The following is a 14,871-nucleotide window of genomic DNA, read 5'->3' on the forward strand; positions in this document are numbered from 1 at the left end:
CAGAGGCAGTGCCGGCCTGGGTGTGGTGGGGAGACCTGCTATGTTCAGGCTCCCAGACCCACAGCCCAGGGTGGCCAGGTGGAAACACCTGCTGTGGAGGGTGTCTTCAGCAACTTGGGGCCAAAGCTGAAGCAGGCCCTGGGGGCATTGCTCCTGGGAGTGTGGGGAGCACACACATTGCTCCTGTGCCTTCTTGTACCAGGGAGCTGAGGCACGGTATCGGCAGGATCTCTCAGCTGTGTCCAGTTAGAGTCCTTTCTTTTCCTTTTATTTAAAAATTTTGGTCATCAAATATTTGGGTTAGGTAATATATTTATTGTGGAGACCCTATCTATCTATCTATCTATCTATCTATCTATCTATCTATCATCCTCTACGTAGCAGCCATCATGAAATCTCTTCCTCTTGCCCCACACCCATCCACCCATCACTCTTTCCCTGGCAGAGGGAAGCATTGCAGTTAGATGCTTTTGCATCATTCTGGTTTCGTTATGCGTGTGCAAACAAATCAGACTACAAATCCTTACGTGCTATTCTTTTAACACAGATGGTTGTATGTTATACTCACTGCTCTGCACTTTGCTTTTTAATTTTTCTCCCCCTCCAACTTTTAGTAAGATATTGACATACAGCACTGTATAAATTTAAAATGTACAGCATGATGACTTGAGTTACAAACTGCAAAGTGATTATCCTAAGTTTAGTTAACATCCATCTCTCATATAGATACAAAATACAAAAAAAAAAAAAAGACAGAAAAAGTGTTTTTTCCTTGTGATGAGAACTCTTAGGAGCTACTGTCATAACAACTTCCAAACATACCATACGGCCATGTTTTCTATAGTCATCATGTAGTGCGTTACATCCTCAGTACTTACCTTTTCTCAGTTAATAATATAACTTGGAAATTGTTTCGTATCACAGAGCAGTCCTCATTCTTCAGAGCTGCACAGCAGCCCATTGTGTGGACGGACTGCTGTTTAGGTAACCCGCCCTCTGTTGGTGGACACGTGGGTTGTTCCGTACCCTTGATACTTCAAGCTGTGTGCAGTGAATCACTTCATTACATATGTCATTCTGCACGTATGCAAGTATTTCTGTACGATGAATGTCTAGAGGTAGAACTGGTAGGTTAAAGGGTTTTTACACTTGCAATTTGGATGGATAGTGGCCAGTTGCCCTCTAGAGGGTTGAGGTATTTTTTTCTACCGCCAGCACAATATGAGAAAGGAGTCTCCCCATAGCCTTGCCCCCAGAGGGCTGTCAGATTTTAGAGTTTTATGAATCTGATGGGTGACAAATGGTGTCTTGGTTTTATTTGTGTTTCTTTTCTTATGAGGGAGGTTGAGTATCTTTCCATGTGTTCAACCCTTTGAACTTTCATTCACCCTCTGCCCGTGAAATTGTCGGTCTCTTTTCTTTCCTTACTCCTTTCTTTGCTGACACAAGGAGCAAATCCTGGCACCCATCCTTGCCTCCAAGCTTTGCCTGGGCTATTCTCACAGGGAGGCGGGGAGGGTGGGGACAGGGGCTGACTTTGGGTGGATCAGGGGTGGAGACAAAGTCCTGACCTTCATGGAAGCTGTACCCTCATTTAATGGAAGAATGGAAGCCCCTGATCACATGTTCATTAAATGAAATAATGCACATAAATGCTTAGCACAGTGCAAGGCCCACAGTAAACGCTCTGAGAAAGGCTGTAGGACATGCAAACCTACCAGGATCTATGTATCTGAAATAGATTACCTGCTGTCCCTGTGCAGGGACTTGATTCTCCGGAGCTGGCTATGGGGTGTGGCACCTCCCAGGGCATTCTTAGCACATGTAGAGCACACAAGTCACTGGTTTGGATCTGGATTCCACCTCTGCCAGTTTTCTTGATTGTGGAAAGCCCAGTCTTAAGAGCAGGGCTGATCTGAGGCAGACTGTGGCTTATGGGGTTTTTGTGTTCGCTGCATTCTTCTCTCATTCTCAGATGCTGGTGCCTGGCCCTCAAGCCCTGGCCCTCTAGCTCCCCTTTCCCCTTCGCCTCCACTTCCTTCCCTCATCTTCAATCTCTTAGGGCTCATGGTGTTCCAAAGGGGCAGGTGGTCTGGGCTGACTGGTAGAGGTTAGTGTGTTTAGCTGTAGGACCCCTGGGAAAGCCAGTCTAGACTCAGGGCCCCCACACTAAGGTCATGGACATATGGGAGTTGGGGCAGGAGGATTTCCAGTCAAAGGTAGGAGATAAGGGTAGAAGGGCTGTGGAATTCAGGCAATCTGTCACCCCATCCCCACCCCATCCACGCACTCTCTTGCTACCCCACCCCATACTCTCCAGCTCTGGATCTGATTTACCATTGAGCTTTGTCTCTGCAAATTCCTTGTGTCTGAGCCTTTAAGGTCTCTAGGATCTTCTGCCCAGCCTGAAGGGTGGCCAACATGGTAGAGAGCAGCCCTGGCTGGTGAGGTGGTCTCCCAAGGAGATCATAGTTCCCTTGGAGCTCCATCCACCTGTCCTCTTTGTCTTCTAGCTCTGCAGCAAGATCCTGGAGAAGACAGCCAACCCTCAGTGGAACCAGAGCATCACCCTCCCTGCCATGGTAAGCCTTGCCTCCTCGGGCCCATCCCAGCAGACCCTGGGCTCCTGGCCTCCCCAGCATCCTGCTTGTATCCTGGACTTCTCCTTCTCCTCCTCTTCCTGCTGCTTCTTCTTCTTCTTCTTCTTCTTCTTCTTCTTCTTCTTTTTCTTCTGCTTCTGCTTCTGCTTCTTCTATTTCTTCTTCTGCTTCTCCTCCTCCTCCTCCTCCTTCTTCTTATATGTTTATTTATTTATTTTTGAGAGACAGAGAGAGAGTGAAAGCAGGGGAGGGGCAGAAGGAGAGGGAGAGTGAGAATCCTAAGCAGGTTCCATGCCCAGCGCAGAGCCCTACGCGGGGCTTGATCTCACAACTGTGAGATCATGACCTGAGTGGAAATCAAGAGTCAGATGCTTAACTGACTGAGCCACCCAGATGCCCACCCCCTTTTATAAAAAATATTTTATTTTTAAGTAATCTCTATACCCAACATGGGGCTTGAACTCACAACCCTGAGATCAAGAGTTGCATGCTCTACTGACTGAACTAGCCAGGCTCCCCTGGACTTCCCCTTCTTTAAAAGGATCCCACTCCACCATGTCTCTCTTCCCTCCTCAGTTTCCCTCTATGTGTGAAAAAATGAGGATTCGCGTCATAGACTGGTGAGTGCTGAGTCTTGGAGTCTTTGGGGTGACTATTGTCAGGGTTCACTGGGTCCTTCAGTTTTCCTCAGTTGAGAACACATAGTGGGAGAGTCTTTTTCAGGTAAGGGAGTTTCCTCTGCTGGGAGGCCAGAGAAGGAGAGGTCGTGGGCTGTTCTTGGGAAGCTTACTCACAGCCCTACTCCAAGGTACAGAGGGCAGCCAGGTAGAGCAGAGAGATCTCCAGAAGCCTGAGATCCCCTAGGGCAGGGGGTTGTCAGGAAGACTTCCTGGAGGAGGTAGGATTTTGATAAGTCCAGGGTGAAGGCATTCCAGTGCAAAGAGGATCATAAGCAAAGGCAAGGAAGCTGGAAAGAGTAGGGCTTCTGGGAGGATGGGCTGTGACCCGCCCCCCCCCCCACTCCCCACGCCCGCTGTGGGCTGTTAATGTGGAATGAGCACTTACTGTGTGCCAGGTCCTGTGCCCAGCAAGTATTTTACATGCGTGACATCATGTGATCCTCAGCTCGATTCCTGGTTACTTTATAGATGAGGGGGTGATCTATCTAAAGTGACAGCTGGGAAGCAGCTGAGGCTGGGATCGAACCCAAGCCTGCTGCTCCCAAAGTCTGTGTTCTTAACCACTGGGCTCTCTGCTTCCCACTGTGTTAAGGTGATCTCTGTCACACCTGGAGGGCTATTAGGGGTCCACATGCATGAGCTCCGGGACCTTCCAGACATGAGGCTTTCCAAAAAGAGAGTTGTCCTCTTTCTGCCCCCAAAAAGTCTTGGCCGTGCGGTTCCCAGCGTGTTCTCCTTTGGTCTCAGGCCATGGTACCCCCAGCCAGGAGGGTAATGAGAGACCAGGGAAAACCCCCAGGCCACAGAACCATTAAAGTGTGCGCCAGTTCCCTAGGCCTAGAGAAAACAGCTTGTGGGAATTAGAGAGGAAAGCAGCAGCCAGGAGGGCCAGGAGGGAGAGGCCTCTAGGGCCCTGACCGCAGGTATGTTCCGTGGGCAAGCGGTCTTGGGGAGAGATGTGCTCCATGTCCCCAGAACCACCTCTGTATCTCCGCTCACGATGTATGTGCGCACCTGAGTGTGTTGTGGTGATGGGGGCCGATTGGCTGTACGCGTGTGTGTGTGTCTGTGCCTGTGGACTCTTGTGTGCATGTGCGCATGGGTGTGGTTGTGTTGTGTGTGGTGGGTGGGCCTTGCCGGGGTCCGTGTGAGCTGTGTCGAAGGCATCAGCATACTGTACAATCCAAACACATTACGGAATCCGGTGGTTGCATCTCTGGTTTGGGTTGAAGCGGCATTTTTATTGTGAGTCTATTTTCAGACTTGCTGTATTTTCCAAAAGCAACCCCAAGCCCCAAAACCCAACTCTTGGCCAGAAAGTGTTCTGCTGCTGCAAGTTCCTGTCCAGAAAAGTGCTTTCTTCCCAGAAAACTCAGATAAACTTTTGTTATCACCTGAGCCCTGGAAATATGGTATGGTCCACATGGCCTTTTCCTTGTAACTTAATCTTCTGTTCAATCCTTTCATGTTTTCTTTTTTGTTAAAGAACAAAAATTCAAGAAGTTCCTTCTACCCCATAAAAACGAAATCTGTCTCCATTCTCACACAGTTCAGATAAGACCAGAGGTCAGAAATTTCATTCTCCTCTCTAAGTGCTGGTCTTTTCCAGGGGCCGGTCATGAAGGCAGTTACCAGTTATCTGCTGTTGATGATCTCACTGTAAGATGTGTCAGGAAGTTCTTACTTCCCAGGGCTTATCACCATCCTTCATCAGGAAAAATGATGAAGATCTCTGCTGACAATCCATTCTTGTTGGTTAGTCCCCACCCGGGTGGAAAACTTTAAAATCAAAGCTTAATCACCAATCTGGGAAGTGCAAAGAGGAAGGAAAGGAGCAGTAGAGATCAGGTATCTGATGGGTATAGCACTGAAAAGAGAAATAGAATAATAGCCTTGCCCAAGCGTGTCTTTCACAATGGGGCTTGGGTGTGTCATTTTCTGAAGCTGCCTATGGCCTAGGTGCCCATAGGAGGGAGAGAGAGCCTACAGGGCTCCAAGGAACATGGATCCCGGGAAATTTCAGGAAGGAGATAGGTCTTGCCCAGTCCAGCATTTCTCAACTTAGCACTATGGCGTTTGGGGCCAAAAAATTCCTTACTGGACAAGACTGTCCTATGCATTGTAAGGTGTTTGGTGGCAACCATGGCATCTCTCTCTTGCTCCCTGTCCCCATTCAAAACTATCTCCAGCCCTTGCTAAATGTCCCTGGGGGTCGAAATCACTGGATTGAGGACTCTTGGTCTAGCCTGACAAGGAAGCAGTGGGTGACTGCAATCAAAGCTCTGCTTCCCATGTCAGGTGTATCTGGCTCAAATCCTAGTTTTGCCATGTTGGCAACCTCAGTTTCCTCATTGAGATCCTCATGAGTACTTGCCTCATGGGGCTGAGTGAGGGTTCGAGCTACTGAGTGAGGTTTCGAGCTAATTCATATGACGATGTTAGCACAATGCTTGACTTTCAGTAGGTGCTTGATAAATGCCAGCTATTCTCTGTTATTGTCAAGGGGGCAGGGGTGGGACCCAGAGGGAGGGTCTGCATGGGACGTTGTTGGCTAATGGACTCGTCATAGTCAGTCTGCTCAAACTCCTACCTATAGTCCCCCATGCTGGTTAGGGAAGGGAGAAGCCTTCCTCCGAGGAAGCAGGACAGGGACAGGCCCCTGTGCATGTACCATGGCAGGAGCACTGGATCAGGAGTCAGGACACCAGGGTTTCAGTTCCGGCTCTGCCCCTCCCTCCCAGGCTGACCTTGGGCAAGGACCTTCCACCTCTGAGCCTCAATTTTCTCATCTGTGCAATGGAGAGGATAATAAAAGTACTAGTTCTTCAAGGCTGTTGAGAGGATCCTTTGAGATAAAGGAGGTTGAAAGTGCCTCGTCACATATAAAGTCAGATACAAAAAGTAATCCTGCATTAGCTAATATAAGCTAATTTAATATAAGCTAATATAAACTAATTTAAGACTGTGGCCTTGGAGATAGCTTCTTCTTGGGATGCCCCATTTTCTCCTGGCCTGGATATTTCCTGAGCTTCTAGAACCTTGCTCAACCTGGGTCTGGGGGTCTGGTTCCCAGAGCAGCCTCCTGCTCTCCTGCCCTCCCTCCTGCCTCTGGCCTCTTTCCTTTCAACCTGCAGATGTCTCCCCAGACATCCAGGCTGGCAGCCCAGTGTTGGTTGGCTGATGGGATGCTGGTGGTTGGCCAGATGGACTAGTTCCCTCAGAGGAGTCTTGAGCAACACTTCCTTTCCAGTCTCTTCTTCCCTAGGATTACCAGGCCTCAGTAACATACCCAGTATGAAGACTGAGACCCATAAAGATGTATAACCCTCTCCTTCCTGGGTGGGCTGTGGCGTGCAGTCCCCCTCCTGTGTTCAGGCCCTCTCTGCCCTCTTATTCTAGGGACCGCCTCACCCACAATGACATTGTGGCCACCACCTACCTGAGTATGTCGAAAATCTCTGCCCCTGGAGGAGAAATAGAAGGTAAGTTTCCCTCCCTTGTTCTGTCCTCTGGTCCTCCACACTCTCCCCTGATCTACCCCTACCTGTCTTATACCTGTAGTTTTGAGAGTGCAGAAAAGGGAATATTAATTATGAGGCCTTTGCAGCCCATTTGTCATGAAGAAGGGCTGTGGCCAATGAGAAAGATGGCCTTACAGACACTTAGGATTCTCTACACCTCGGCGGGTGGGATACACCACTGAATGGTATTGAGAGGATAATTCCCTCCTGCCGATAACATGGGTGGCTGCGGACATTCTGTGCATCAGGTTCTGTGTTGGCCAACTGTGTTCTAGGAGTTTCTATTTCGAAATAGCTTTCATTGGTCAGTGAAAAAGTAGGCCATGATCATTTTGTAAAATTTAAAAAATAATTAATGAAGAAGAATATAAAATTTGCCCATAAAATTACCCATATACTTACCCCCCAGATAAGAGCTAATTATTAATATTCTGGGAGTTTTTTTTTGTGTGTGTATGCATATGTACATGAATGTGTCTGTATGTATACCCAGGTGTGTGTGCATTAAAAACTGTTTTGAAACAACTATTTTGAAAACTGCTTTTTGTCACTTGGCAATATAACATACATGTTTATTCATGTTATTAAATATTGTACAACAGCATTTTAAATGAATACCCATTTTCCACTGTCTGAATGTATCTTAATTCACATTAACTAGTTAATGATGAATATTCAGGTTTTCTAATTTTTCTACATTATAAAAAACTAATTTTATATTGAATATTTTTGTAGATGAATCTTTTATACAATTCATGATTTTTTTTGGGATGAATAGCTAGAAGTGGAATTGCTGTATCAAAGGATTTGTAAATTTTTTGAAAAGCTTATTTAGTTATTATTTGAGAGAGAGAGTGTGTGTGTGTGAGCAGGGGAGGGATAGAGAGAGAGGGAGGGAGAGAGAGAGAGAGAGAGAAAGAGAGAAAGAAAGAGAGAGAGAGAGAGAGAGAGAGAGAGAGAGAATCCCAAGCAGGCTCCATGCTGTCAGCACAGAGCCCAACACGGGGCTCAATCACACAAACTGTGAGATCATGACCAGAGCCAAAATCAAGAGTTGGACCCTTAACCAGCTGAGCCACCCAGGTGTCCCAGGATTTGTACATTTTAAAGCTATTTGTATATATCAAAATTGCCCTTCAAAAGACTGAACTAATGTACCCTCTAATCACTCACATAGGCTTATTTTGCTCTACTTTCGCCAACACAGGATAAAATAATGTTAAAAAAGAACTTTGTTAATTTGATGGTTGAATTTCATCGTTGTCTTAATCTTCATTTCATCAATAGATGGTTAAGTTGATGAATGCAACTTTAAAAATATTTTAATAGTTGTTTTATATTTACATATTACTTATGTATTTATTATGTATTTTATTCTATTATAAATTGCCTATTCATTGTCTTGGTTCATATTTCTGATAGTATGTTTGTTTTTTTCTCACTGTTTTGTAAGAGTTCTGTATATATATGGATGTTAACTTTTCCCCTGTTGTATATGTGGTAAATAATTCTTGTCTGTTTTATTTTACCATGTAATAGAATTTGATGTGTAGATATTTAAAATTCTTATGTAGCTAAATCTGTTAACCTTTTCCTTAGCAAATAAGGCAAGGATCTAACATTACTTATTTCACAGTTGTTCTTTGGTAATACCAACACTGTATATTAAATAATCATTTCCCTATATTTTGGAATGCCACCTTTATCCACTACCAAATTCTTCAATGTGTTCTTGGGCCTGTTTCTTGATTTTCTATTATCTTTAATTGGTATGTCTGCTTGTTATTTCTTAGGTTTTGGTATCTGGGTTATGCTGGCTCTATAAAATTAATTGGAAAGATTTAAAGTCTTTTCTAACATCTGGAGAAGTTTATATAACATAAGAATATAGTCTTTTGAGGGTTTGAAAGAATTCACCCATAAAACCAGACGGGCTAGGTGCCCTTTTTGAGTGGGTATAGTACTAGCTCTTTAAAAACTTTTCAGTTCCTCCTGTGACCATTGTTATTTTTAGCTTCTTACTTTTACTGTAGTCAATTTTGATGATTTTTTTCCATAGAAAAGTGTTCACTATGTCGAACTCTTCTAATTTATTTACATAGTGTTGTATAGAGCAATCTTTTATAATTTAAACAATTCTCTCTACCTATGGTGTTTTCCCTTTTCTAATTTCTAATGTTATGTGTTTGAGTTTTCTTTCTTTTTTTCTTGCTTAGCTTTGTTACAAGTCCCCTACCCCCGAACTTTGTTTCAAAGAATCAACTTTTGGATTTATTTATCAATTCTAATATTTTTTCTCAATTTTCTAATTTTTTCTTTTTAAATTTTGTCTTCTCTCATCTTTTTACTCTTTAACTCTCTTCAGCTTATTTTGTTGTTTCCTTTTAAAGCTTTCTAATTAACTTCTTGTGCTTATTTTCAAAATCTCTTATCTGCATAATGATACGGTTTTTGTCCCATATGTCATGCTTAGGAAGGCCTTCAGCAAACCCCAAGGTTATATTTAACTCTATTTAAAAATTTTTTTTTAGGGGCGCCTGGGTGGCGCAGTCGGTTAAGCGTCCGACTTCAGCCAGGTCACGATCTCACGGTCCGTGAGTTCGAGCCCCGCGTCAGGCTCTGGGCTGATGGCTCGGAGCCTGGAGCCTGTTTCCGATTCTGTGTCTCCCTCTCTCTCTGCCCCTCCCCCGTTCATGCTCTGTCTCTCTCTGTCCCAAAAATAAATAAACGTTGAAAAAAAAAAATTTAAAAAAAAAAATTTTTTTTACATTTAAATATTTAGTCTATTTTGCATTTATTCAGGTGCACTTTCTGAGAGCAGCCTGATTTGATTTTTCTAACTAGATGCTGCTTGTAGGAACGCATCTTTTTTTCTTACAGTTAAGTTACTTTGATCTAGCCAAGTGCGGGACTCTTCAGTGAATTTTATCTGAGTCGTGGTGAATTCTTAAATCTGAGTTGAAGAGGAATTTATTCTAACATTGGAACAGGAGCAGCTGAAAGCAGGGTGGGGTAGGGGATAAGAGCAGGAACTCTGGAACCAGGCAGCTTGGGTCCCAATTCTGCTTCTTTGTAGCTGAGTGAGTCACTCCTCCCCTCTCGCCAGGCCGGGCCTCATAAGGCTGTTGTAAAGATCCAGTGAGATTATAAATGTAACATTCTTAGAGTGTCTGGTATGCATGAAAACCTAAAGTAAAGTAACTTTGCTGTGTAGTATCATTATTATTGGCTTTCTGCATCACTAATCTGATCTTTCTCCCCTGTACCAGTTCTCCTTACTGCTTTCCATGTAGTTTAAAATTGGCCATCGCATTTTGAGTTTCTTGTCCTGCCTCCGTTCCCCTCTGTCATTCCTTTTATATTTTTCATTTTCTTTTTGGTCGGTTCTCTCCCAAAAGTTTTGTTTTGCTTCACAACACCTATGTCTTCTTGCACTCTGTTGAGAATTCCAAATCATTTCTGGAGACCTTCAGGTGAATGCTGTCTGGAATCTTACAGATGCTGCTTCTCTACCTTGGTCAGCACTCTGTGATTCTTCCTTTCTCCTTTATTCACTCTCTGGCAAGACCTGGTCAGTGCTGGTGCCTTTCTACAGACAGGGTGCATTGTTCTCTGTCCATTCACCTTGACAAATCTTTACCTGGAGCACAGGTTAATGTGTCCAGTTTCTGGAAGATTCCATCTGGTACTCTTAAAGTTGAGCAATCCCCTTCTTCTACATTCTCTGAAACATTAAAAAAACCCCACCTTTTAATTATAGAAAATTCAAACACACATGAAACTAAAGAATTGTGCAGTGAAATCCAGGTGTCCTCAGGTAGCTTTAATATCCAATTGCTCTCTGCCATTCTGATTTCATCATTGGTACTTTTAATCAGTGGAACACATAAAAACTGCCATCCATAAGACACTGCTGTGAGGGCCCTTCCTGCTCCAGCTTCCTACCCCCACTGACTGTGGAAACAATCATCCCACTTCTCTGATGCTGTTCAGATAATTTTTGAGAATGGCTATTTTGGATGTGCAGGTAGAAAGGGTCAGTGCATCATGAAGGTGGGGTGGAAGGGAGGGCATTCTGGACCCCTTGCAGATCGAAACTCCTGGTATGGAAGGAATCTTCTCCAGTTTTCTGATTGGTGCTGTCTCTGGCTTTAGAATCCAGGCGCAGACCCTGGAAGCACAAAGTGACCTTCTGACTGTTTCCTGATGGCTACTATTTCATGAGGCTACACCTGTGCCTGCTATTAGCTGCCCGAGGGAGAGTTTAGATCCCTCTCTCCCCAATCAGTCTTCATTTCTGTTGGTGATGTTGGCCTTGATCTTTTTCAGGGTCACTATGAAGGTTTTAAAGGGAATGTGAGAAAGAGGTTTACTTGGCCACTAGATGGCGCTCAGGTCATGGGCAACCCTGCATGGGTCAGGGAGGCATTCCAAGGTGGGTTCAATCCTCTCCCGCAGATTGTTTTGGGAGTAAATGAGACTCTTCTTGCAACTAGCTAACCAGTTTTAAATGCGTTATTAAATAGCTTGATCTCTGAAACAATACAAGAGTTTGCTCAGAATAGAGCTGTTCTTCACAACTGCTCCAATGTCCCTTATGGCAGAGGTGCGTCTCTGAGACCCTGAAAGTTCGTATTTGACTTGCTCCCCGCCCAGCTTCTCCCATTTGTCCTGAGGCCATCTCAGAACGTGTCACTCCAGTTTTCCTTTCAGCTGCTTGTGTTCTTTCTTCCCTTTAGGGGGTTCTATCACATCTGGGCGGTGCTCCACGCCGTTTTCTCACTGCTCTCAATACCCCCACTAAACCAAACTGTAAAAACGCGTTGTTTCTCCATATTCCTCTGCCCTCGTGGTTCACCAGATTATCTGGCACAACCAGGAGTTTTTGTTTTCATGTTTTTGTTTTTATTTCCAGTGAGGACAGGACCTAACACTAGCCTCTTAAGCACTGCTGCCCACAAGTTTGCCTGGGCACACTTAAGTATTCCTTGGAACCTGTGCTCCAAAGCATTTAGTAAAAATTTTGTTTTCTAAAAAGGAGTGATTTCCTTAGAAGCTGCAGTTCTTCTTCTTCTTCTTCTTTTTTTTTTTTTTAAGAAGCTGCAGCTCTTTCGAAAGGTAACGGGCACATGAGGCCCGTGAAACCGACACAGACTCTTTTATAATTTTATACGTATGAAAATCATCCTACATCGACGGCACTTGGGTCCTACAGTTTTTTCCACAGCTGAGAAATCCATAGAGTTTTTTGTTTTTGTTTTTGTTTTTTTCCTTTGGTCTCTGGAGCACAGATGATGATTTCCCAGCAGTTCTCGGCTTCTCCTCCTGTCTGGCACGGGCTGGTGTCAGGCAGCCAAACCGTGGGCGTGGGAGATTGCTGAGAGAAGGAGCTGGCGGGGCTGGTGGCAGGTAATGGCCTCGCCTTCTCCAGAAGAAGACGTGGGTGTCCCAGGGCACAGCTGTGCTGTGTGGCTCACCAGGCCGGGAGGGCCTGTCCTTGGTCTTCCCCCAGGTGAGGGAGTTGGGCTGCGTGGCTCAGGCCGCCAAACTGGGAGTATTCATCTGTGTTTGGGGCTTCTACAGCCACGGTTCCCTGGGCTTAGGGAAAACACGGCAAAACCCTTGGATTTTGGCAGAAGGGTGATGAGGACTAAATAGAAGCCTTGTCTTAGGTAGCTTCGCTGGTCACTCTGCCCTTGACTTTATGAGTTGCTTGCAGACGCAGAGGAGAAAACCTGGGATAGGTCTCCTTGGCACCTGGAGACCTAGGATTCTGCCCCCAAATTAAGAATCGTTGGTCTAAATTGTCAGCAGGGCCGTGTCTTACTAGGTGCCCAGCACTGTGCCTGATGAGGTTTGTTGAATGAACGAACGAACGAATGAACGAACGAAGAGATGAAGGAATTAATGAAAGGTGCCATTGGGAAATAGGCTTCTCGGCAGCCACCGCTTGGTCCTCCTGGACACCAGAGGCATGTGTTGGTCAGATGGCTGGTGGGGATAGGGGGACCTCGGTGTCTAGGTGGGGCACTGGTTTACAGCCAGGATTCAGAGTCAGTCTGTGGATGTGAAGTGGAGTTTGCCCCTGCAAGAAGCACATGGCAGTCAGAACTATGACCTCGGCCTCATTAGCCTGAGATAACTGGCCGGGTCTGTTTGTAATCATTTGAAAAGAGCTTAAAATGGCATCTGTTTCCTTCCGGTGGGTCCTGGCCGTGGCTCTCCTTGGGGCTGCAGCTGTACCCATGTGGGTCCTCTCCCTGTTGCTAAAAGCTCCCCTAAGACCAGAGGCCTGGCTCCTCCATGGAGGAGGACCTATTCCTGTGGATATGGAAATGGCCGTGAATTATGGTTTCTGCAGCCCTCACTTCTGCCAGCCGGCATTTCTAGCTGAGGCCCGGCTGTAGAGAGCTGCGGGGCTGGGTCCCAGGGGCTCACCCTCTTGCTGCCTTCTGCACCAGTGGGTCAGCCTTGTCCTCGTATCTGGACTTCCATTCTCCCCTTCTCTCTTGTCTTCGCTCTTTCTCTCTCTGCTTCTATTCAGTCTTGCTTCATGATATTTTGCTTAACTCTTGGCTCTTAACTATAGCCATGAAGCTGTGGGAAAATAGGCATAGATATATATTTTAAGAGGAGACAAGTAGGCAAAGATGACCCACAAATGAAAATAATCAAAGATTTTGCCACCATATCACAGGCTTGGTCATGCCCCCAGACCTGGTTATGCTTAGCTAGTTGGAGGAGGAAACAGGGAGGGTCAGAGGGCAGGAAGAGGCTAAAATCAGAGAGGACCATGGAAGGAGACTGAAGGGTGCCCACTCCCTTGGGGGTGTCTTATATCTACCTCAGAAGTGCGTGACAGATTCTAAGAGCCCAGAAGGGTGCTAGAACATCTCCTTCCTTGCTTCTCTCATTTCTGGAGACCCCTTACCAGAATGTAGGGGCATGTCCCAGGGTGTAGAACCTTCAGCTGATGGGCAGGGTCTGGCACTGTGCTTCACTTGGAGTGGTGGGTGCCGGAAGCAAGACGCCAGTGCCTGCAGTTGTGAAAATGCAACATGGTGCTCTTGCTGGCAATACTGAAAATGGCCACTAGATGGAGATGTCGTACCTTGAAATGCCATTGCTCAGGGACCTTGGTCCCAATTGTTAACCTGCCTGTTAGGTGGAGTGCTGGGTATGCCTCACTGCCTTTCATGTTCCCCCCACCTTTCTTTGTGTCTGTGCTTTGTTTCTCTCACTTATTTGGCTATAATACAGGGGAAAAAAAGCACAATTTCTTTTCTGTGTTGTTACTTGAACGTATTGAGTCAAGTTTCGGGTCCCATTTTCAACTGGCAAACAGAACACTCAGACATAGGTAGGCAGACACCGGTGGGGAGGGACCTGGAGGCTCATCTTGCTGCTGGGGGCTGTGTCTGGCTGGGGGTGGTGGTGCAGTAATGACTTAATTTGTGATAAATTCACAGGTGGGAGGGGGTTGGGGCCTTGGGCCACATCTATTTCCCACACAGGAGCCGTCTTTCCATCTGTCTGTCTGCCAACTCTCCATCCACATGCCTGTTCATGTAACCAATCCTCCCAGTCATGTCCATCTTAACCCCTTTTCCATTTCTTTACGCTTCAGAGGAGCCTGCAGGTGTGGTCAAGCCTTCTCCAGCCATGGACCGTATGTGCTTTCCTGGGGATGGCAAGGGGGTGGGCTGCGGGTTTTTAGCTGGAGGCCAGAGGGTGCTGGTTGCTGGGGATTATTTGATTTGCTTGAGATGGGACTGAGGTACACCACCACGGTCCCTGAGCTTACCTTTGGCTGTTACTTCTGTACCGCGGTTGAATATGAAAACCGCTTGGAATGCTTTAAAGACAATTCCCCATGCAACCCCTTCCTGAATCTGCTAGGCTCCAGCTCAGGCTCAAATGAGTCCACTCTTGCAGGCAGGGAGGGGGTGGGGCAGGGCCCTGGGCAAGGCATCTTGGGGACCAGGAGGAGGCCAGGGTAAGTGGAAAACTCTTGAAGTTGGAGTTTACAGGGTAAATCATAATGGAGATGATTAGTACAAATAATTAGTA

General features: G+C 45.9%; 1 protein-coding gene across 4 annotated transcripts in view; it reads left to right on the forward strand.

Annotated features, from left to right (window-relative positions):
* DYSF (dysferlin) overlaps nucleotides 1-14,871 on the forward strand; it is a 225,763-nt gene that overhangs the window by 83,722 nt on the left and 127,170 nt on the right. For all 4 annotated transcript variants that reach the window (XM_047069397.1, XM_047069398.1, XM_047069395.1 and 1 more), the window contains 3 exons: nucleotides 2,514-2,582; nucleotides 3,177-3,220; nucleotides 6,680-6,762. In XM_047069397.1, the coding sequence (XP_046925353.1) occupies nucleotides 2,514-2,582; nucleotides 3,177-3,220; nucleotides 6,680-6,762 (196 nt within the window). The remainder of the gene's footprint in view (nucleotides 1-2,513; nucleotides 2,583-3,176; nucleotides 3,221-6,679; nucleotides 6,763-14,871) is intronic.

This window comes from Lynx rufus, unplaced genomic scaffold, assembly GCF_022079265.1.
Source record: "Lynx rufus isolate CCGP_SWC_20201006 ecotype Redwood Valley unplaced genomic scaffold, mLynRuf1.p SCAF_8, whole genome shotgun sequence".
NCBI lineage: Eukaryota > Metazoa > Chordata > Mammalia > Carnivora > Felidae > Lynx > Lynx rufus.